The sequence below is a fragment of the Heloderma suspectum genome, chromosome 3 (genome assembly GCF_057233095.1).
Source record: "Heloderma suspectum isolate Gila_16-S chromosome 3, 16-S_ref, whole genome shotgun sequence".
Taxonomy (NCBI): Eukaryota; Metazoa; Chordata; class Lepidosauria; order Squamata; family Helodermatidae; genus Heloderma; species Heloderma suspectum.
In genome coordinates this window covers 125,876,492-125,899,157 of record NC_139460.1, presented here as the reverse complement: position 1 = coordinate 125,899,157, position 22,666 = coordinate 125,876,492, and the positions used below count along the sequence as shown (strand labels likewise).

Below are 22,666 nucleotides of genomic sequence, written 5' to 3'. Positions count from 1 at the left end.
CATATTTAAGAAGATCCCATACTGATATTCCAGACCCCTGACCCATGGGCAAAAAGATACTGAAATTGTGGTTCTATGCCAATTAATGTTATGGCAGTATAATACCTCTAAGTAACACTTTACTGGCTTTGAAAGTAGAGGGGGGAAATGTAGCTGCCTTTTGCAATGGTTTCTTGCAGAGCAAATTCATGGCAAACTGTCCTGGCAGAGATGCTGATATGTGCAAAAGAAGGGAATTGAGCATGCTCAGATGCCAACTAGGAGGAAAAAAATCACTGTTAGACATCTCATGTTGTGTGCCTGCAGATAAGAGAATATCCCTACTCAACATTTGTTGGATGAGGAAAGACCTAACAAGTATGAGCAATGACCAGGAGGAGGTGTTGAAGTAGATGTGACCAAATATGACCAAAGATAACCGTAAGTTCAAAGAAGATGTACCAAGGAGAAACACATCAATCAAGATAACGTGCCCAGATGGCAGATGTGTGTTTTAGGAAGTCTTAGATTCACCTTTAAATGATAATGTCATTCCCAAATCATGTGGGCATAAAATGTCATATTATTGGGGGGGGGGGAATAGACACCTTGCTTCTGATTGGTAAATGGGTGGTTTAATCACCCATGCACCTTATTTCTTATTGGAAGGTGGTTGTCTCGTCACTCATTGGAGCACCCACCTCTGGCCAGAACAAGTGTAGCAAGAGTTCTGTGTGTCTGATTTCATCTTTTCCTTTACTTCACTGTCTAGCTGCTTCGGCTTTGATTTTTATTGGATTACCAGACTCAAGGATTTTGGTAAATATGGATCCTTTTAGACTCTTAGATTTTGGAACTTGCAAATAATATTAACCCTTTTCTTTTTGATGTCTACATGAATTTAGCAGTGCTTTAGCTTAGCTTTTTACATTCAAGTAATGTGCAAGAGAAAGTAAAAAAAGAGAGTTATTGATTTTAGCATGTTTTAGTTTCACTTTAAAATGCAAGTAGAATGTGGGAAGGTGTAGAGGAGTGGTCATATTATTCAAACAACAATGTTAGAAGCTCAGTTTCTTATGTTGATCTCTACATTTGTGCCAGCTTTGACAATTGCAATTCTTTTAGTTAATCTCATATTTATGTTATATATTCTCTTTCACTGTCACTAAAGTAATCAAAGAAAAAGCTTCTAATGCTCATAGATCCACCATGCTATCTTTTCTTAATTTTTGTAATTTTCTTAAATAAAGCATTTCATAGTTTTCAGTTTACGTTTTAGTCTGTAGTTACATGTGCCTATTTGAACTTTGCTCGGTATAAGCAACTTTGCCAGATACCAGGGTATCTAGAATCCAATTGGTATAGGTTCTGAAGTTAAACTGGACTAAATTAATAGTAAATACAAAATTCCCCATTTAATAATACATTTTAATATATCATTTATTTCTCTATGGAAATTGTAAACTTATGAGAGAGATACATATAAGAAAAATGTGGAAGACCAAATAACTATTTGGGATAAATATTTGCAAGATAGCCATTATGCAGGTTGGTGCAGGAGTACTGTAAGTTGCAAAGGCTTCTGGGGCAAATATTTATCACACTACAAAGCAGTGGCAACTCCTGTAACAGTATAATTGACCCAAAATCTCAACAGCCACTGTCTTGTCATGGTGCCACCATATGTCGAAATTAATGCTACTATCAATCTTTCACTACAACTATGCACATATTTGCTGTGGCATGCTTTACTTATTTTTGGGCACTGGATCCAGCGTTCCTTTCCTTTCACAGTTCCTTACAGTAAACAATGTGGCATTACCTTTTTTATGAAGAAATGGGTGGCAAGACTTTCGATACCAAAGTACAATCTCAATCTTGAATAACACGCAGATGAATATAGGAATAACTATTAGTAATACCAACGCAACAAATCCTGTAAGATTTTTAGCTGCATCAGAAAACAAAAAACAACATTGGAAGTGAAATCACTCAGATATAAAGATATAAGCAAAGTAGATAAACAAATGTATTTGAATCTGCTGCAGTAGTGGTGAGCAACTAGAAGCTGCTGGCCAAGGCCATCTCCCCCCAGGGATGCTGCTTGATTCTCCAGCTGAAAAAGCAGCATGCACGGCACCAGAATCTGCAGGCAGAGCACTTTACAAAATAGAGGTTGTGGCACTGACCCACCAGGAAGTGCTTTTGTATCAGACAGAAGAGCAACTTTAAATTTGATTTCTCCCCATTGTTAAATTGACTGTATTTGACACTGTATATTCAAGGAGCTAATATTCGTTATAATCGTTGTGATGCAGGCCACAATCCAAGAATAGCCTTTATATGTGGCACGGGGGGAAGGCTCTTCTTCTGCACTGAAGATGCACTTGAAATGCACCCACGTTTTTAAAAGCAGATTTTAAATGGCCTGCTGCTCTTCAGCAAAACAGGGTCAATGGTGACCTGGACAGATTTGGCAATGTTTCCTCAAGATAGCATCCATTGGCATTAGTCCAGGACTGCATCTTTGAAGTAAACTTTTGTTAACATGTGTGCTTGTTTTTAATGCAGCTTCAGCATATGAGGAATTTGTCACACTTCCCCACCAAAACTGAGTTTGGAAATTGCAGCATGGCAATTAATGAAAATATCCCAAATGTATAAGCACAATCCAAAGAAATTTGTGGCACTATTGCTGTTGCAAATTCTCCACTTATTGGAAAGACAATCAGTGTCTTTCCACTTATTGGAAAGACATCTCACTGCAGTCAGTAGGGATTACTTCCAGGTAAGCATGCAGAGGATCTCTACGGCCCATCCCATACTTCCCATTAGTGTACGCAATATATTTCAGACTTTGGAGATCCTGCAGTTTCTTAATTCCTTTGCATGTCTCTATCTTTCCCTTGTTCCTTATTAATTTGGTTTTTTCACAGCTATACATTTGTACTAATAAAAATTAGAAGACATACTTGGACGTTGTATTGTGATGTATGCAGCAACTTCACCAGCATGGCAAACAAACAACTGGCCATAATCTTCACTTTTCAACTTTGTAATGTTCAGAGGCACTACATAAAGTTGTGCTCCTTCAACAGGAAATTCTTTTCTGTACCAGAAAGTACCAAAGTACACAATGAAGATATGCACAAAATAATGGATTTTCTTTGGGGCAAAGGGATACTAGGTACAACATCTCAGCCCAGACTTAAATATACTGCTGGATATATGAGGCCACATCACCTACTTTCTGAGGCTGACTCAGATATGCAGGAACTGATGTGATACAGTCCTCTCATTTTACAGTCCTCAGATTTCTTATGTAGCCACCTTCAAAGAACTAGTTCCCATGTGAAATCTCTAGTGGGTGCAGTTTAGCACTGTGCTGAATCTTTTGATGTGTTTATTTTTGACCATTGGGGGGGTGGGGAGAAATTGCACCTGAAAATTTGTGGGAAAGGGTGAGAATTTCAGAGAAATTTCTCAGGGTGCAGGGCTTGACTCCTTACCTTGCTGTAAGGAGGTGGCAAAGGGGAGTGGGAGGTGCTCTTAATTTTACCACCACCCCCCGTTGTGTCCTTGCAGCTTCTCTGGCTGCTTCAGCTTCTTGGAAAGCCCCCTGGAGGTCTTAGCCAGGACTTCCTCCCTTGGGGTTTCCCTCTGCTCCTGCCTGCAGAGTACCTGAAAGCTAAGAGAGGCATTTTTAGTTTTGGTTTGTTATTGAAAGTCCTTTAATAACCAAAGTCCTTTTAACAACAACAGGAAGAAAAATAATTAGAAAAATAACTCCTCGCTCAACTTTTAGGCATTCAGCAGGCAGCACTGGAAAGCCCCAAGGGAGGAAATCCTGCTAAAGTCCTCTAGCGGGCTTTCCAAGAAGCTGAAGCAGCTGGAGAGGCTGTAAGGACAGAATGGAGGAAAATTGTAAAAGAGCACACACACACCCCTCAACCACTTCCTTTCAGTAAGATAAGCACTGAAGCCCTGTCCCCTGAGAAATTTCTCTGAAGTTCTCAGCAACCCAACAGAAGAGGCAGAAAAATGACTGCCTCTTTCGCAGGGGAACAAAGAGGTTGTGAAAGGGCGGGTGAGGTTTTGGCACAGCACTAGTGCAGTTGCAGGACAGGACTATCCCATAACAGTTCCTATGTGGATATGACATGGGAAGACAGGACTCTGCGTTCATCACTAGCAGTGTTGTCATGGGTATAATCTAGGGATGTACGAAACCCCGCTTACCTGGCTCCGCCGGGTTCCGCTGGTGGGGCGGAGGCGCTCTGTCCCTCCCCCCGGAATCCTCGCCGGGGGGGCGCTCCGCACCTCCCCCTGGAATCCTGCCCGGCCGGCTCCGCTCCACGGGGATTCCACAGAGCCGCCAGCCGGCTCCGCCAGCAGCCAGACATCCGGCCGCTGGCTAGCAGGGATGCAAATGGCGGCTGTAGCCGCCGCCGTTTGTGTCCCTGAATTCAGCCATGATAGGCTATGTAAAGACTTACGTAGCCTATCACATCTGGGTTATTAAAAAAAACACGTACGCAAATGGCGGTGGCTACGGCCGCTGCCATTTGCATTCCTTATTTTTGGCCGTCTTAGTCTACGTAAATATTTACATAGACTAAGATGAAGACAAGAAAGGGGAACGCAAATAGCGTAGCGGACGCTATTTGCGTTCCCCTTTATTTTCACCATCTTACTCTATGTAAATATTTACGTAGACTAAGACAGCCAAAATAAGGCAGAACGCAAATAGCATCCACTAAACTATTTGCGTTCCCCCTTATTTTCGCCATCTTAGTCTACATAAATATTTACGTAGACTAAGACGGCCAAAAATAAGGAACGCAAATGGCGGCGGTCGTAGCCACCGCCATTTGTGTACACGTTTGTTTGTTTGTTTGTTTAACCCAGACGTGATAGGCTATGTAAGTCTTTACGTAGCCTATCATGAATGGGGGGGGAACAGACTGCAAATGGCGGCAGCGGCGGCAGCCGGTCGGAAGACCAGCCACCGCCACCGAAGCCACCTCTGGAGCTGCCGCCATCCGGAACATCCGCCCCAGGTAAGTCTCATCCCGGGGGGGATCTGCGGAGGGGCGGGGGGGTGGAAGGCCGTTCTGCCACAGAGTTCGGGGGGCTGAATGCACTGGCATTTGGCCTCACCGAGATCCGTGGAGGAATTCTCTGACATCCCTAGTATAATCCAATAGATGGCTATGACAGTCACACTAAAGGCAGAGTATCACATTGCACAGCAACCTGGATGAAAGACAACCATATCCTCTACAACCAGCAGGTTGAAAGTATTCAGTGAACTATCTTCAAACTAATTGTACAACACATCAGAGTTCAAATTATGCTACTGCACAACCAGGAATCTGGAGTAGATGGATGAAAATTTAGACATAAGATTGGAGTTCTCTCTCTCACCCTTTAAGGCACACACTGTCACATATTCTAGAAGCACAAGGATACTTAAGAGGTCTCTTTTGGAGGAAATGTAATCATTTTCAGGGTTTTGATAATCAATGAATAAGTAGAAAGAAAATAAAACATTTTACTATCTTCTATGGAAACATTTGCATATCTTCTACATTAGTCAATATTCCCTGGCACTTCTACACTGTGGGGGAATATCAGTAAATGGTAGGCAAGCTTTCAGGAAGTTTGTCTGCCATTATTGATCTCCTCAGAAAGGAACTTCAGATTTTCCCTCAACACAATTTGAAAACTATGGTAGAAAGATGTTATATGAAGAAGCAAGAATGTTAAATATTGCTCTGTAGTAAACAATACCCCAAGGTAGCTGATACTTTCATCTTCTGTTAGGAACTACCAAAACATAGTTGAATCCTGTTTCTCTAGGGGAATATGTACACAAGGCTTTTACTCCAGTTCTGCTCTCCCCCCAAGTCGAGTGTGTCAGATGACACATTATAGCTAGCATGGTGTTTCTTGCCCTAAATCCTTTTTTTTTCCCCATAGTCATTTTGTGACAGTTTTTTCCATCACAGCGGCTTGGGTGCAATTTGGCCATCTGTATGACCTCAGGTGGCTTCGCTGTGGGCTAGTGGAAGCAGTGCTGATTAGCAGAAGGGAAAGTAATATGTGGAGATCAGAGGGTTAAATGTCTACCCAGAAGTAATTCATTGCCCGCAATTGCACTTTGCCTACAGGAGCAGAGGGGTTGGGAGAATTCCTTTGCCAGCCCTTTTTCTTAAAACTGCTCACTTGCTGCCTCTCCCTTTACATATTCATTCATTGAGTGCTGGGTAATCATGCTTACTCAGAAGTAGGGATAGGTAAACTGAGCCTTACTTCACCTCGGCTTAGGAGCACCGCCACAGCAGTGTCTGTTATTATCATCATCATTAGTACTGCCGCAGCCTCCCTCTGCTAATGCTCAGAAGGACAGCTACTGCCGCAGCCACCGCCTTTGCTCTTCCTGCCCTCTTGCTTCCCCCTCCCCCCCCCCCACACACACAAGCAGGAAAATCATACAAACAGAGGAAACTGGCTAGTATTTCTGGATGAAGAAGGTCATAATCTGTCGAATGGGCGAAACACCACCATTGTGGGGTTGTGAATGAAGGAACTGGGGATGTGATTGTGAATGACTTAATCAAAGGCTAGTATTTATGAATGAAGAAGGCTAACTAATGCAGTCTGGTGAATGGGAGAAAAAAGTGGGGAAGGAAGCCTGCATACAAAAGTGTCCTGGACATGTTTACTCAGAAATAAGTTTCGCTCCCTAGTAAGAAGTAAATTTGGCTCCTGTGTGGTCTCAAGCAGTTCATCTGGATCCCATCTTTCCCAAAGGAAGTTTACTTGGAAGTATATGTCACAGGTGACAGTGGGACTTACTCCCAAGTAAGTATTATGTTTAGGATTGGGACTGGGAAGGATGAACCAAGGTTTGCTTTTTCTCAAGGATACAGGATGGGGGATTCACCCCAATGCTGGATGAGAGGGGGAGTAAACTACAAGGGCTTAATTCAGCCTTTCCAGTAAACATTCCTGAGCAGGGAAGCATTGACAGGGGCAGGTAACAACTCTCTCATTCGCTGAGCAGCGACCATGGGGTTGATGTTTTTCATGATGAAATTGTCTTTGGCCCATGAGGGACACACAAAGCAAGACGGGTTTTAGGTAGGGCATACTTGGCTTTTCTTGCTTCGTATGCCACTGACTGCCCAAACCTGATTTCAGGAAAAAGCAGAGAAAAGCTGAAAATGCTTCTTTAAGCGTTTCCATGAAGATTAGCTCTAGATTAGACTTTACAACCATGAAATTAGTTTCTGGATTTAAAAAAAGACAAGTGAAATCTTGCTTGACTTATTTACATATGAAAAATATATACTTACTGAATTCCTTCTTCAATTCTGGGTTTAAACAAATTATCAACGAGAGTATTATTGACTTTCCAAGATATAGAAATAAAACTGTCTTTGTAACTTGACACATTGCACTCTGTAAATATGCTGGATCCTGAAAATTTGGTACCAGAAAATGGTTATCAGAAGCCTTTAATCAACTGTCGTTGTATAATATTATGAAAACATCTTTAAAAAAAAAAAAAGCCTGCAAACCAACTTGAGCATGTAATTTCTCTGTTAGGCAATAGGCAGTGGAATCCTATGCATGTTTACTCAGAAGTAAGTCCCACTGTGTTAAATGGGGCTTACTCCCTACTAAGTGTGTTTAGAATTGCAGTGTTGACCTGGTTCAGATGTAATGGCCAATTACTGGACTGTAAACAATGACCATAGTTTGTTGTTGGGTTAACTCTGAGTTGTTTAACCCCTAAACAACCTGAAGTTCTAGGTTCGGACATCACAACAATGAGAGGCATTCCTTGGTTGTTCCAGAAAGTGGAAGTGGCTAGTAGGCTAGAGGCTCGCTTCCATATAGTCATGCTAATTCCTAGGTCCTTTAACCAAAGAATTGGGCATTACATGCGAATCAGGCTTTAGTGTGCTATAGAATAAGGGTGGTCAGAACTGGTAGATCTCTGGATGATTTGCAGTAGATCAGCAAGGGTTTCTGAGTCCAAGTCATTTAACAACAGCATGTAAAAATAAAAGTTAGATCTCATACCACAAGCTGGCCTTGTTCTAATCCCTTATCTCTTAGCCTCAGCTTTAAAATGTGAGCATTAACTGATTGCCTTTGATTAGGCTTGCTTCCAGGTGGAAGGTTTGTAGAACTAGCAAGCAGAAGGCAATGTGCAGTTATTCTGTCTTTTCTTCTTAACAGATTCTCCGCAGTAAGAAAAAGATGGAAGAAGTGGTGGGAAAACATGGAAGGGTTACAAGTAAAAGATATCATCTGGACCGCCCATAAAATTCCATTAATGAAGCAAGGCAATAAAAACCTGCTACTAGCTATCAATGAAAATATATTTTCCATCTTTCTCTCCTTAATGGATTTATTATGGTGAGAGAGAAATAGTGGAAAAACACAGGAGGACTGCAAATGGAAGACAACTTTGTCTGGACTTCCTGTAAAATTCTGTCAATGAGTCAGGGTGATCATACAATCATCTGGAGACACCCTAGGTCTTTGTACAGCTCTATGGCCACTTTGAGAGTTTTGTGTTAGAATCCCTGATGTACAGTAACTCCGATGTAGGTGTGTATACAGTGTATGGCTCGTGGAGTGCACTAAGTAATTGAATCCACTCCCCTGCACACACTAGTTTGCACCTCTAATTAGAAGACCAGAAAATTCTAATAAAGCCTACAAAGCCCAAAACTATTTGGGGCCAGGATATCTGAACGAATGTCTCCTTCTATATGAACCTACCTGTAGCTTATGATGATCATCAGAGGCCCTGTTATATGTCCTCCCATCTAGAGAGGCTAGATTGATGGGTATTCAGAACAGGACCTTTTTGGTAGCAGCACCCCAACTGTGGAATTCCCTTATGAGGGAGGAGACATCAGATCTTACCTTGCTTTAGATGGGCAATAAATACTGTTTTGTTCCTTTAAGATGTTAGTATTTTATAAGGTTTTGTTGCTCTACAATTTTAATTTTAATAGTGCCTTTGACTAATGGAAATAATGGTAGGAGTGCAACCAAGCAAAACGATCACTTGCATCTCTAAAGTGAGATGGGGCTTCTTCCACCCTCATGCCTGTGCTGGCTGCCTTCCACTTCCAACTCTTGGAACAGAAGAACAGAAAAAGAATATAGTGTTGTCTTCCATTCTCAGTGCTCATGGGTAAAGGATGACCAAAGATGTGAACAACCTATCAAAAGTAAGAAAGTAACCAAAGACTTACCAAGTTCAGCTTCAATTGTATTGTTTCTAGGGTACAAAATCTCTGTTCTCTTTCTGTTTTGTTTCCCTAGTAGTAAAAGAAACCAGATATATTTTTTAAAAAAGAAGATCACACATATATGCATATTCACAGAAATGCAATAGGGCGCAACAAACTGACACAATAGTTCAGATCAGCATGCAATAATAGTAATAGTAAGCACTACTATTTGGGGTTTACTGTGGTCAAAACGCAAACATCATCTCAGAAACCCTTATGCCAACTCTGTAAATAGATGGGGGACCAGAGCTAAAACCACCTTCCAAATTTCAGGCAGAGGCAAGATTTGAATTGGGGACTTCCTGATTTTCAGTACTGTCTCTTAGATTGTAATCCTATACTCACTTAATTGTAAGTCCCACAAGTAGGGAAGGGTGAGAATTTTGTTACAGTTAATTTTTGATATGAAGTTACCACAAAGTGCAAATTTCTTCAGGATGGAAAGAACTTGAGATTTAATTGATTTTGAATATAGGAGAAAGCAAAACTGACAGATTCATCCATCCAGGCCCAGGGCTTTGAGTGCTTTGCTATTAAAAGCCTAAATTTGAATCCCAGTATAACCATAGCCCTATTCAAGCATTCTGAACCTGAATAGTGAAAATGAGTGAGGAGAAGGAGTGCGCCAGCCCTACCCCTCTCCCTCATCACAGTCATCACCTTCTACTTGCAGAAGGCAACAGTTTGAAGAGGACAGTTTCTTGTATCTTTTGTAAGGATTGGGCCCAGTACATCTCCAGAAGCATCTCAAAAGGGCCTGGGAACCAGTCAGAATCCAATGAGGAAGAGGGCGAAGCGGTGGGGGAGTTACCAAAGTTTTAGGAGATAGAGCAGGGAGTTAGTAGAAGAGAAGAATCTTTCCAGATGCCAGTTAATCAGTCAATTCACTGCCATACCAAAACTCCTTCATCTGTAGGAATACAAAATCTTATGGAGAGAGAGGAGTTAAGACAGAGTGACAGACGTTGGGTCAAGAGGGAGGAGCAATTTTGAGAAGGCATTCTACAAGGCTGGCCCATCAAAAGAGGTCCGTAGGGGAATACCTTCCCTAAGGGAAGGGCTGAAAAAGCCACTCAGGTTTCACACTGAAGGTTTGCGCTAATTTCATTGCAACTTTGAAAGAAACAGTGTATCCATCAAAGAAGATATCTTTGAATAGTCTATGTACTATTGTGCAAAGCTAATTAGAGGTCTTAGTCCTAGGCTGCTGGAGGCTGAGGATGTCTATAACCTAAAGTGCTGTTGATCTGACTGTTTCACATAATAAAAGCTACTTTACTAAGTGATCGACTTCACTGTTCAACTGCAAACAGGCCAGGCAGTTTGGTATCTATGGAGGTTCTCCGTGCAAGCCAGAACACAGGTTTTTCAGGATTCTGGCTCACATGGAGAGCTTCCATGGATACAGGAGGTCTCCTCTTCAGACTGTTGCCCTCCACAAGTAGAAGGTGATGAATGTCATGAGGAGAGCGGCAGGGCTGCAGCATCCCTTCTCCTCCTTTGTTTGCACTATTCAGGTTCGAGACACCTATTAATGCTTAAATTATGGTTGCCATCTCTTTTTTCTGACAGGCTCCTAATCTTTAACAGCTATGTGACAGGCAGGTACATCATGACACTCTCTATACCGAGAATAGCTGTACACAATACAGTTAATCAGCAATAAAAATGCACACTCTACTATGTGCTACAAACCATAGCTGGCTGGGTCACACTTCAGGGAAAGCCTGTGTAAAGAGAGGAGTTTTAAGCCATCTGAATGTCTGAATTATGGAACCTGTCTGATATCAATTTGTAAAATGTTCCAGAGGGTGGGTGCTGCAACACTAAATGCTCTGCTACAAGGGCTTCTGAGGTGGACCCTCAGAAGCGTTCCCTCTGATGATCACAGAGATTGGTCAGGGACTAACGAGCGAGATGGTCCCTTAGGTAACCTGGCCCCAAGTTCTTTAGGGCTTTTTTATGTTGATAACATCCTACAAGCTAAGCTTCAGCAGTATGTGAACTGAGAAATACCAGAAGTACAAGCTGGGTTTCAAAGAGGCAGAGGAACTAGAGATCAAATCGCTAACATTCGCTGGATCATGGAGAAAGCAAGAGAATTCCAGAAAAACGTCTATTTCTGCTTCACTGACTACGCTAAAGCCTTTGATTGTGTGGATCACAACAAACTGTGGCGAATTCTGAAAGAGATGGGAGTACCAGACCACCTGACCTGTCTCCTGAGAAACCTGTACGAGGGTCAAGAAGCAACATGGAACAACTGATTGGTTCCAAATTGGGAAAGGAGTACGACAAGGCTGTATATTGTCGCCCTGCTTATTTAATTTATATGCAGAGTACATCATGAGAAACGCCGGGTTGGATGACTCACAGGTCGGAATTAAGATTGCTGGGAGAATTATCAACATCCTCAGATACGCAGACGATACCACCCTAATGGCAGAAAGCCAAGAGGATCTCAAGAGCCTCTTGTTGAGGGTGAAAGTGGAGAGTGCAAAAGCTGGTTTGAAACTCAACATTAAAAAAAACTAAGATCATGGCATCTGGCCCCATCACTTCCTGGCATATAGAAGGGGAAGAAATGGAAGCAGTGACAGATTTTATTTTCTTGGGCTCCAAGATCACCGCAGACGGTGACTGTAGCCATGAAATTAAAAGACGCTTGCTCCTTGGGAGGAAAGCTATGGCAAACCTAGACAGCATAGTAAGAAGCAGAGACATCACCTTGCCGACAAAGGTCCGTCTAATCAAAGCTATGGTTTTCCCAGTAGCAACGTATGGCTGTGAGAGCTGGACTATAAGGAAAGCTGAGCGCCAAAGAATCGATGCTTTCGAATTGTGGTGCTGGAGAAGACTCTTATGAGTCCCCTGGACTGCAAGGAGGTCAAATCAGTCAATCCTAAAGGAAATCAACCCTGACTGCTCATTGGAAGGACAGATACTGAAGCTGAAGCTCCAATATTTTGGCCACCTAATGCAAAGAGAAAACTCCCTGGAAAAGACCCCGATGCTGGGAAAGATTGAAGGCAAAAAGAGAAGGGGACGGCAGAGGATGAGACGGCTAGATAGCATCACTGATGCAATGAATATGAACTTGAGCACACTCCAGGAGAGAGCACAGGACAGGAAGGCCTGGCGTGCTATGGTCCATGGGGTCATGAAGAGTCAGACATGACTTAACGACTGAACAACAACAATGTTGATAACAGCACCTTGAACTTGGCCTGGTAGCTTATTGGGTAGCCAATGCAGTTCTTTTAGCAAGAGTGTAGCTTCCTATCAGAAGAAGACCCAGTCAGCAGCCTTGCACTGTGTTCTGCACCAGCCACAGCTTTCAGACCAAGCCCAAAAATATCTCCACATGGAATGCATTACAGTAATCCAATCTTGAGGTTACCAATGCCTGTACCACTGTGGCTAAGCTATCTTGGCCCAGCAATGGCCATAGTTGGCATACGAGACAAAGCTGATAAAAGTCACTCCTAGCATCTGAACCCACTTGAGCCTCAAGTGACAAAGATAAGTCCAGGAATAAATCCCCTGAACTATGCACCTGTTCCTTCAGGGGATTATAATCCCAACCAAAACAGGCAATTGACCTATTTCTCAGCCCTGTGACCCATCGACCGACAGTGCTTCCGTCTTGCCAGGATGGACACTCAGTTTATTGGCCCTCATCCAGCCCTCCACAGCATCCAAGCACCAGTCCACAGCTTGCATGGCCACACCTGATTCAGATGTTATGGAAAAACAGAGCTGAGTGTCATCTGTATACTGATGACACCTTGCTCCAAATCCCTGGATGGCTGCTTCCAGCGCCTTCATGTAGATGTTGAATACTGCTGGGGATAAAGTAGTGCCCTGCGGTACCCCATAACACAAGTGCCAGGGGGCCAAGGTGCACCTCCCCAACACCACTCTGAGATTGACCCTGTAGGTAGGAATAGAACCGCTGAAGCACAGCGCCCCAATACCCATCCCATGAAGCCGACCTAAAAGTATACCATGGTCAATGGTATCAAAAGCCATGGAGATTGAGTAAGAGAAGCAAGGTTGCAGTCCCTCTATCCCTCTCTCCGTAGAGGTCATCCAACAGGGCAACCAAGGCCAATTTGGTCCCAAAACCAGGCCTGAACCAAGACTGGAAATAGTCTAGATAATCAGTTTCATCCAAGAATGCCTGCAGTTGCTCTGCCATAACCCTCTCAATAACCTTACCCCAAAGCAGCATGTCAGGAATGCTCTGACTTGGATTCCTGCATTGAGCAGGGGGTTGGACTCGATGGCCCCTTCCAACCCTACTATTCTAGGATTCTATGACTGCAAGCACCATGTTCACAGCATCAGGCTGCATTAACTGAAGCTGATCCTGGCTTCGGAGCCAGATGACTTTATCAGCTGTGCCAGCTGCCTCAGCAAGTTGGTGCCCGCTGCCCTACCTTTATAGCAAGCGGCCTTCACTTTTCCCAGCAGGTGACCTTCACAACCATCTGCTGGTGCCTTCTACCTGAAGAACAGCCAGGATTGCATTTCAAGGGCCCAAAGAAGTCACTTAATCTGACCTGCCAGCTGTGCCTTAATTCTACAGTGTGGCGACCAGACAAGGATTTTTAAAAGGAGAATCACTGCTTGCAAGTGCAAAAGAGAATAAATACAGATCTGATATCTACCTGCACCTCACTATATCTATCTCAAGGAGCCTGCCCTGGGAAAACATGGTGCTTACATACTAGGCATTTACTGTGGATTAGCCATGCTTTGCTCACTCACGGTTTACAGGACATCTACATGATGTCATCATTAAATTGCTGTCCTCCAATGTTTTCTCCATTCATCTTGATTCAGACTGCAGAAATCCAACTTCTTTGGGGGGGTTTTAAAGAACACAACAGTAGCACAATATCCACAGGTAAAGACAGCTTACTGCTATTCCGATGTATTTTTCAAGAAACATGGTTTTTACATGTGCAGCAACACAGGGATGTATTTTAGCCATATTGTAAAGCTACAGTTGGAGGTGCTATAACATTCAGACTCAGCTACAGAAGAGTCTTACAAAAGAACCTGGTCCTTGATTTCTCTCAGGTTGCTTTCTAAGTGACTGTGCTGTTAAGTTCAGCACCTGTACAAGGGGAAGGCAAGTGAAATTGCTTAATTATCTACTTACCTCAGCTAATCATTTATAATTCATAAATAGCAGCTGAAGCCAAAACAAGGGCACAGCAAAGGGAACTAAATTTCAGAGGGGTAACCCCTTACAAACTTACAGTACAGAGCTAAATATGGGGGGTGGGGAGAGAATTCAGCAACTTACAGGTCTTGCAGCTGTTGCACTAACAAAGATTCCTGAGTAGTTGAAAAGAACCTCAGCCACATATTTTAACTAATCCGAAGCTCAGAAAGGGGGAATAAAAGCAATTCATAGCTCTATATTGACAAGAGTCACTGTACAACACTAACTAGTAGAAAAGTGTGCTTATAAACAGAAAACAGGCAGGCTAGCTTCAGTTTGGGCTCTGGTTTTAGACCTTAAAGAGCAGTTCATTAAATAAAGCCAGTTTAAGGGTTCAGCTTAACATTTAGTTTATAAACACACACACAGAAGACTCAATCCTTACAAACCACATCCATCCCAAATCATCTACTCTTTGTCTGCTGTCCTCTCCAACAACCCATTGAATTGTAGGGATGGCGGAGAATTTCTCCACGAATCTCGGGGAGGCCGAATGCCAACGCATTCGGCCCCCCAAAATTGGCGGTGAAATTCTCCGCTACCCCCCCGGGATGGGACTTACCTCCTTTGAATGTCCCTCCCGGCGGCGGTTTGGCAGGGGCGGGGGCCAGTCTTCCGACCGGCCGCCGCCATTACAAAGTAAATGTAAAAAACACACATACACACGTGATAGGCTACGTAATGATTTACGTAGCCTATCATGCCTAGATTTCCAAAGTCTGCCGTGATAGGCTACGTAAATCATTACGTAGCCTATCATGGGTGACTTTGGGGGGGAAAAAAAAGGCGTACGCAAATGGCGGCGCCCATGGGTGCCGCCATTTGCGTTCCTTATTTGGGCCCAGGTAGTCTACGTAAAGATTTACATAGACTACGGCAAAAATAAGGGCAACTCAAATAGCGTTGCCCTTATTTTCGCCGTAGTCTACGTAAATCTTTACATAGACTACCCAGGCCCAAATAAGGAACGCAAATGGCAGTGCCCATGGGCGCCGCCATTTGCGTATGCGCTTTTTTTCTTTTCAAAGTCACCCGTGATAGGCTCCGTAATGATTTATGTAGCCTATCATGGCTGACTTTGGAAATCTAGCCATGATAGGCTATGTAAATTGTTACGTAGCCTATCACGTGTGTGTCTTGGGGTTTTTTTACATTTACTTTTGTATTTCGCGGCTGGGTAGACGGGGTGCTTCTCCCCGGCCTGAATTTCGGCGGCGAGGGATGGGGCGCTTCCCCCCCAGCCTGAATTTCGGCCGGGCGAGGCGAGGCGCCTCCCCCCCCCACCATGAACTTCAGGGGGAGAACCGAAGCGCCTCCCCCCCACCGCGACGCAAGCTGCGGGACGAGGTAAGGGACTTTCGTCCGTCCCTATCGAATTGAGGATCTCCCCTAAATAGGTCTTCCAGTCATTACCCTCCATAGTCCTTCTTAAATAGGGATCACCAGGCCCTGGGGGGCCAACTGACCTACATTCCCAGCCAGTGGAAGACAGTTCTGATCAGAAGTTCACACACAGCCTCCCTTGTTTTCAAACGAGGCCCTCCAATCAGATTCACTGCAGTAACAGTTGGGCCTATCAATATAAGGAGGCATGCTAGAGAGGGAGCTAGCTCTCCAAGTGCAAGGAGCCCCAGTGATGAAGCATCTCAGCCCCAATGACAAAGCATCAACAAACAAGTGAGTTAAGCACCTGTGTGAGTTTAACAACACAGCAAGGAAGCCTAGGCAGTACACTTCCCCCCCTACTCACAGTAAGTAATTGTAAATAAATAACTGTAACTAGAGTCCCCACTTTCTCATAATAACAATTACATTTTCCAGGTAAAACAGACCCAAATAAAAAAAACAGTTATGAAGGTAGAAAGCAAACAGGGGTGTGGGGGACTGGGGGCTATCCAGTGTATTGCACTCACTGCCCCATGTATGACTATCTGTCTGCTGGACAGAAGTCATGGGTGTGTGCTTTGCATAATGAACTCCTGGCTCTCAAGGAAAAAGTTTGTTCCCTTGAAGCCAAGGTTGCTGACATGGAGAAGCTAAGAGAGGAAGAGAGGCTACTGGATGAGATCTTCAGGTAGAGATGGGCAGAACCCCTACCTTTTGTTCTAGGGGGGTTCTGCGGGGGGGGGAGGCGATCCGTCCCTCCCTCCAGAATCTTCTTCAGCCGGCGCCGCTCCTCAGCGATTCTGCAGAGCCGGCCGCCGGCTCCATATCGCCAGCGATACAGGTGGCCGCCATTGCCATGCCTTATCACGCTGAGTACATCCACTATGCCATTTGCAGCCATAAAGCTCTTAGATTAAGCTAAATGCAGCTGTAAATGGCTGCATTTAGCTTAAACTAAGGGCTTTATGGACACAAATGGCATCTGCTATGCTATTTGCATCTGTGGTTTTTCCCGCAATAGGCCATTTGCATCCGGAGTCCGCCTCAGCCAGCGATACGGCACAGCAATAGCGGCCGTATCTCTGGTGCTCCAGACTCGCCAGCGGGGAGGATCCAGCCAGGGAGGATTCCGCGAGGAGGCAGAGGTAAGGGATCCTTTCCTCCATGGACTCCGGAGGCCGGATTCTTTTGAATCTGGCCTCATTGGGGTCTGTGGCAGAATTCTCCGACATCCCTATCTTCAGGCATCTAATAGCGGTCCCACTCCATAGGTGACACCCCCTCTGCAATGACAGAGAATTTGGGTCTCAGTGTCAGGTCTGGGGCATGGGTGGCAGTAGGGATGTTGGAGAATTCCGCCACGGACTCCAGTGAGGCCAGATTCTTTAGAATCCGGCCCCCCAGAGTCCTTGGCGGAACGGGGCAATCCCCCCCGCCATCCCACGGAATCCCCCCAGGACAGAGCCTACCTGGCTCCAGCTCCGGGTGGTCTTCCAGCTGCTGCCGGGCTGTGGCCGCAAATGGCGGCCGCTATGCCAGCCGCCATTTGTGACCCTGCCGTAGCCGTGATAGGCTACCTAAGTATCTACATAGCCTATCACAGCTAACGCAGGGACGCCATTTACATCCCTGTCTTTTGCCGTGATAGGCTACGTATATATAGGTAGCCTATCACAGCTAATGCAGGGACGCAAATGGTGTAGCGGCCGCCATTTGCATCCCTGCGGTAGCTGTGATAGGCTACCTATATATTTACGTAGCCTATCACGCCAAAAAGCAGGGACGCAAATGGCGTAGCGGCCGCCATTTGCGTTTCTGCCTTTTGCCGTGATAGGCTACGTATATATTTACATAGCCTATCACGGCTACGGCAGGGACACAAATGGCAGCAGCTACGGTGGCTGCAGCAGCCCAGCAGTGCACGGTGGTCCAGCTGCAGGTGGCCCCAGCTGGTGGTGCTGCAGAGTCACTGCAGAGTGGAGCTGGCCAGGGAGGATTCCCGGGGGGGGGAGGAGCGCCTCCCCCCGACCGTGGATGGCCCCAGCGGAACAAAGTAAGTGTTTCGTACACCCCTAGGTGGCAGGCGTTCTTGGTGAGAACACTGGGACCAGAAGGAATGAAGGTGGGCAGAGAACAGAGGTTCCCTGGGAAAGGGTCAGACCCAAACCTGGCATGGCAGGGCCAGAGGAGAAAGCAGAAAGCAAGGCTCAAGAACTGGCAAGGCATAGCAAAGATCAGGAATGAGCAACTGGAACACGATGCTGCCACCACAATGACTCGTGTTGCTGTGGCAAGGTTTGCAAGGAAGAGGAAGTTCTTTATAGCACTCCCTGAGGCTCCCAGTGTTCTGCATTAGAGGACTTGGGAGCACCTGCAGGGCCAGGGCCTAATCCTGCAAATACCTTGAGCCAGGCTGCCTTCTATGTCTGGCCCCCAGGTGGTGCTGCAGAGCTTCCCAGACTGAGCAGAACTTGACAGTACTTCCCCCGCCCCCCAGGGAAGGCGGCTTCACCCCCATTTGGGGTCCATGTTTATCAGGGTGGGTCTGATAGAATATGCGAGGCTTCGCAGGAGCATGGACATGCTCTATGGGCTCCCAGGACTGATTGTCTAGGCCATAGCCTTCCCAGTCAACTAGATAGTGGAGTTTGCCACAGAGCCACTTTGAGTCTAGGATCTATGCCACATGGTACTCATGGTGAACCCAGACAGGTGGAGGTAGTAGAGTTGTACTTCCAGGAAAGGGGTTGCCATGGTATAACTTCAATTGGGAGACATGGGAGACCAGGTGAATTTTCAAGGTTCTCGGGAGATCCAGCCGATACGTGTTGGGGTTTAGTTGCTGGCATACAGGGAAAGGGCTGCAAAGTCTAGCTTTGTAAACAGGCAGTTGAACTGGTAGTGTTCCATGGCGAGCCAGACCTTATCCCCCATCTGGATGCAGGGCCCTTCCTGGCATCGCTGATCTACTTGTTCCTTATAGGCGGCCTTGGCCCATTCCAAGTGGCAAATGAGCTCTGCTTGTGTCTCTTGGATATGAGTTACCCGGTCATTGACAGAAGTGATGAGGGAAGTGGTGGGCATGCATAGGTGATCCTGTGGGTGGTAGCCATAATTGGCATAGAAAGGACTATGCCCTGTAGAGGCGTGGCGGGCATTGTTGTAGGCAAATTCCGCAAGGGGGAAGAGGTTCACCCAGTCATCTTCGTGATAGCTCAGGAAGCAGGGGAGGTATTGCTCTAACACCTGATTGACCCGCTCTGTTGGCCTGTCAGTCTGTGGGTGATAGGCCGATGACAACTTGCTTGGTGCCAACATTATCTTTTCAGCACCAGGTTAAGACCTTTCTCTTCTCCCAGGCATTTGGCAGCATATGATAAGTTTTAATTGATCCTGGAATGGCTTATGGTTATGGTTGTTCGCTTTGAGACTGCTTGTTTGAAGTTGTTTTAGATATATGTTCTTGTGTCTACTGTCTGTTCATGTGTTTTTTGTAGAATTGGCTTTTAAAATCTGTATATTGTATTTTAAGATGTTTTTAATCTTTGTAAACTGCCCAGAGAGCTTTGGCTATTGGGTGGTATAGAAATGTAATAAATACATAAACTTTCTCTCGGCTCCCAGAAGCTCAAGGAATGCCACCCCAAATTGGGACGTGAACTGGAGGCCTCAGTCTGAAACCACAGCATCAGGGAGCCCATGGAGGTGGAACACGTGGGAGAGGAACAGATGGGCAGTTTGTGGAGTGTTGGGTATGCTGCAGATCGGAATGAAGTGCACCATCTTGGTCAGGGCATCCACAACCACCAGCATTGTGGTGTTCCCTTGCAACAGGGGAAAGTCTACAATGAAGGCAAGCAAAACAGTGCACCAAGGCTTAGTGCGGGTGGATCTCATGAATCCCTGAGGTATCTGACGGGGAACCTGTGGTCTAGCACATGTATCACAGGGCTGGAGGTATCTCCTGACATCGAGTTGCAGGGCTAGCCACCAGAAGGCCCATGAAAGCAAGTTAAGAGTCTTTGAATAACCCCAATGGCCTGCCATACGTGCATCGTGGCATTGCTGGAGAACTTGGATACTCAGGGGCCCCTCCGGAATGTAAAGCCGCCTGCGGTGGTATAGGCAGCCCACCTGCACATCCAAGTGTGGGACGTCCAGAGCAGTCTGGCTGCCCTCCCCCACTCAGCCAGGGGCCTGCATAAGGGTCTGCAGGTAGAGCCTGACAAACCTGCAAAATGAAGTTGCAGTCCACGGTTCCATGGAGAAAGTTGGTAGGAGTTAGCAATGGTCTGAGGATGGCATTCTGTCCCGATGGAGCCTCCTCTTTTCAGGAGAGTGCATTGGCTTTTCCATTCTTGGTGCCAGGTCGGTAGGTGACTCAGAAGGCAAAGTGAGTGCCCAACAAGTTTGGCTTGGCTTGAGGCATTTCATGGTCTGGAAATTCCAGTGATCCATGAACACCTGTATGGATGCAGTGCTCCTTCCAAGAGGTGCCACCACTCCTCAAAGGCTACCTTGATTGCCAGCAACTCTTTGTCCCAGACATCATAGTTCCTTTCTGTGGGAGTAAACTGGCAGAAGCAGAAGACACATGGGTGGGGGAGGCACTGCAGGCCTTGGTGCTGTGACAGGACTGCTCCTAGAGCCTGACTAGAGGTATCAGCCTCAACCACAAAGGAGAGACTGGGATCTGGGTGCACCAATATGTTGTTGTTGTTCAGTCGTTCAGTCGTGTCCGACTCTTCGTGACCCCATAGACCATAGCACGCCAGGCCTTCCTGTCCTGCGCTCTCTCCCGGAGCGTGCTCAAGTTCATATTCATTGCATCCATGATGCTATCTAGCCGTCTCATCCTCTGCCGTCCCCTTCTCCTTTTGCCTTCAGTCTTTCCCAGCATCAGGGTCTTTTCCAGGGAGTTTTCTCTTCGCATTAGGTGGCCAAAATATTGGAGCTTCAGCTTCAGTATCTGTCCTTCCAATGAGCACTCAGGGTTGATTTCCTTTAGGATGGACTGATTTGACCTCCTTGCAGTCCAGGGGACTCGTAAGAGTCTTCTCCAGCACCACAGTTCGAAAGCATCAATTCTTCGGCGCTCAGCCTTCCTTATAGTCCAGCTCTCACAGCCATACATTACTACTGGGAAAACCATAGCTTTGATTAGACGGACCTTTGTCGGCAAGGTGATGTCTCTGCTTCTTACTATGCTGTCTAGGTTGGCCATAGCTTTCCTCCCCAGGAGCAAGCGTCTTTTAATTTCATGGCTACAGTCACCGTCTGCGGTGATCTTGGAGCCCAAGAAAGTAAAATCTGTCACTGCTTCCATTTCTTCCTCTTCTATATGCCAGGAAGTGATGGGGCCAGATGCCTGTAGGGATGTACAAAACACTTACCTGGCTCCATTCTGGGGCATCTGTGGTGGGGGGCAGGCACTCCATCCCTCCCTCCAGAATCCTCCCCAGCCACAGCCAGAATTCCGGCCACTGCTGGGCTGCTGCGGCCACCATTTGCATGGCTACCAAGCCGTGATAGGCTATGTAAATACTTACATAGCCTACTATGGCAAAGAGTAGGGGCACAAACGGCACAGTGGCTGCCCGCTATGTAAGTATTTACATAGCCTATAATGAAGAAAGGCAGCCACACAAATGGCGGCCACTACAACGGCCACCATTTGCGGCCACAGCAGCCCAGCAGCAGCCGGGAGACCGGCCGCTGGAGTCCATGGCAGAGTCCGCCACAGACTCACTGGAGTCCGTGGTGGAATTCTCTGATTTCCCTAGCAATATGGGAGCTGTGGTGAAGGCTGTCTTTAACTGATCAAATGCATCTTGAACTGCAGGGGTCCAGCTGAACTTGGCGTCCTTTTTGAGCAGGGCTGTGATGGGGGAAATGATGCAGGAGAAGCCTTGGATGGTGTGCCAGTAGAAATTGGTGAAACCTATAAACCTCTGAACCCCCTTCACATTCCTGAGGGAATCCCTGTCCATGATGGCCTGGACCTTCCCTGGGTCCATTTGGAGCCCAGCTGGGGAAATGATGAAGCCTAGGAAGTCCATGGTCTCTTGATGGAAGGCACATTTCTCTAGTTCTGCATATAGTCGGTGTTCCCTGAGGTGCTGCAAGACCAGGCAGGCATGCTAGAGGTGTTCCTAGGGGGTTTCAGAAAAGATCAAGGTATCGTCCAGGAAGGCCACCACGAAACGATCTAGCATATCCTGGAGGACATCATTCATGAAGTGGAAGGTAGCAGAGGTGTTACAAAGTCCAAAAGGCATCACTAGGTACTCAAAATGGCTGTACTGGGTGCAAAACACTTTTCCATTTGTCCCTCTCCCAAATTCTCACCAAATTGTAGGCTCCCCGTAAATCCCATTTAGTGAAAATCTTGGCCCCCTGTAACTGTTCAAAGAGCTCCAGAATAAGGGGCAGGGGGTACCAATTCTTGACCGTGATGTCATTGAACTTCTGGTAGTCAATACAGGGATTGAACCCCCTGTCCTTTTTCACAAAGAAGATTGGGGCTCCAGCTGGGGAGGTAGAAGGGCATATGAACTCCCTGGCCAGGTTATCTTGGAAGTATTCCCACAGAGCTTCTAATTTGGAGGCTGCAAGCAAGTATATCCGCCCAAATGGAATCTCCGCACCTGGTTGCAGATCAAAGGGATAGTCGTAGGGCCAATGTGGAGGCAGGCCCCCTTCTTCTCAAAGACATTCTTCAGCCCCCTTCTTCTCAAAGACA

General features: G+C 45.9%; 1 protein-coding gene across 3 annotated transcripts in view; it reads right to left on the bottom strand.

Annotated features, from left to right (window-relative positions):
• The window catches only part of LOC146350193 (interleukin-1 receptor-like 2), a 48,510-nt gene that overhangs the window by 6,136 nt on the left and 19,708 nt on the right, over window positions 1-22,666 (bottom strand). For all 3 annotated transcript variants that reach the window (XM_084844435.1, XM_084844436.1, XM_084844437.1), the window contains exons 7-10: window positions 9,264-9,329; window positions 7,341-7,464; window positions 2,952-3,088; window positions 1,802-1,930 (exon numbers count right to left, since the gene is read on the bottom strand). In XM_084844435.1, the coding sequence (XP_084700561.1) occupies window positions 1,802-1,930; window positions 2,952-3,088; window positions 7,341-7,464; window positions 9,264-9,329 (456 nt within the window). The remainder of the gene's footprint in view (window positions 1-1,801; window positions 1,931-2,951; window positions 3,089-7,340; window positions 7,465-9,263; window positions 9,330-22,666) is intronic.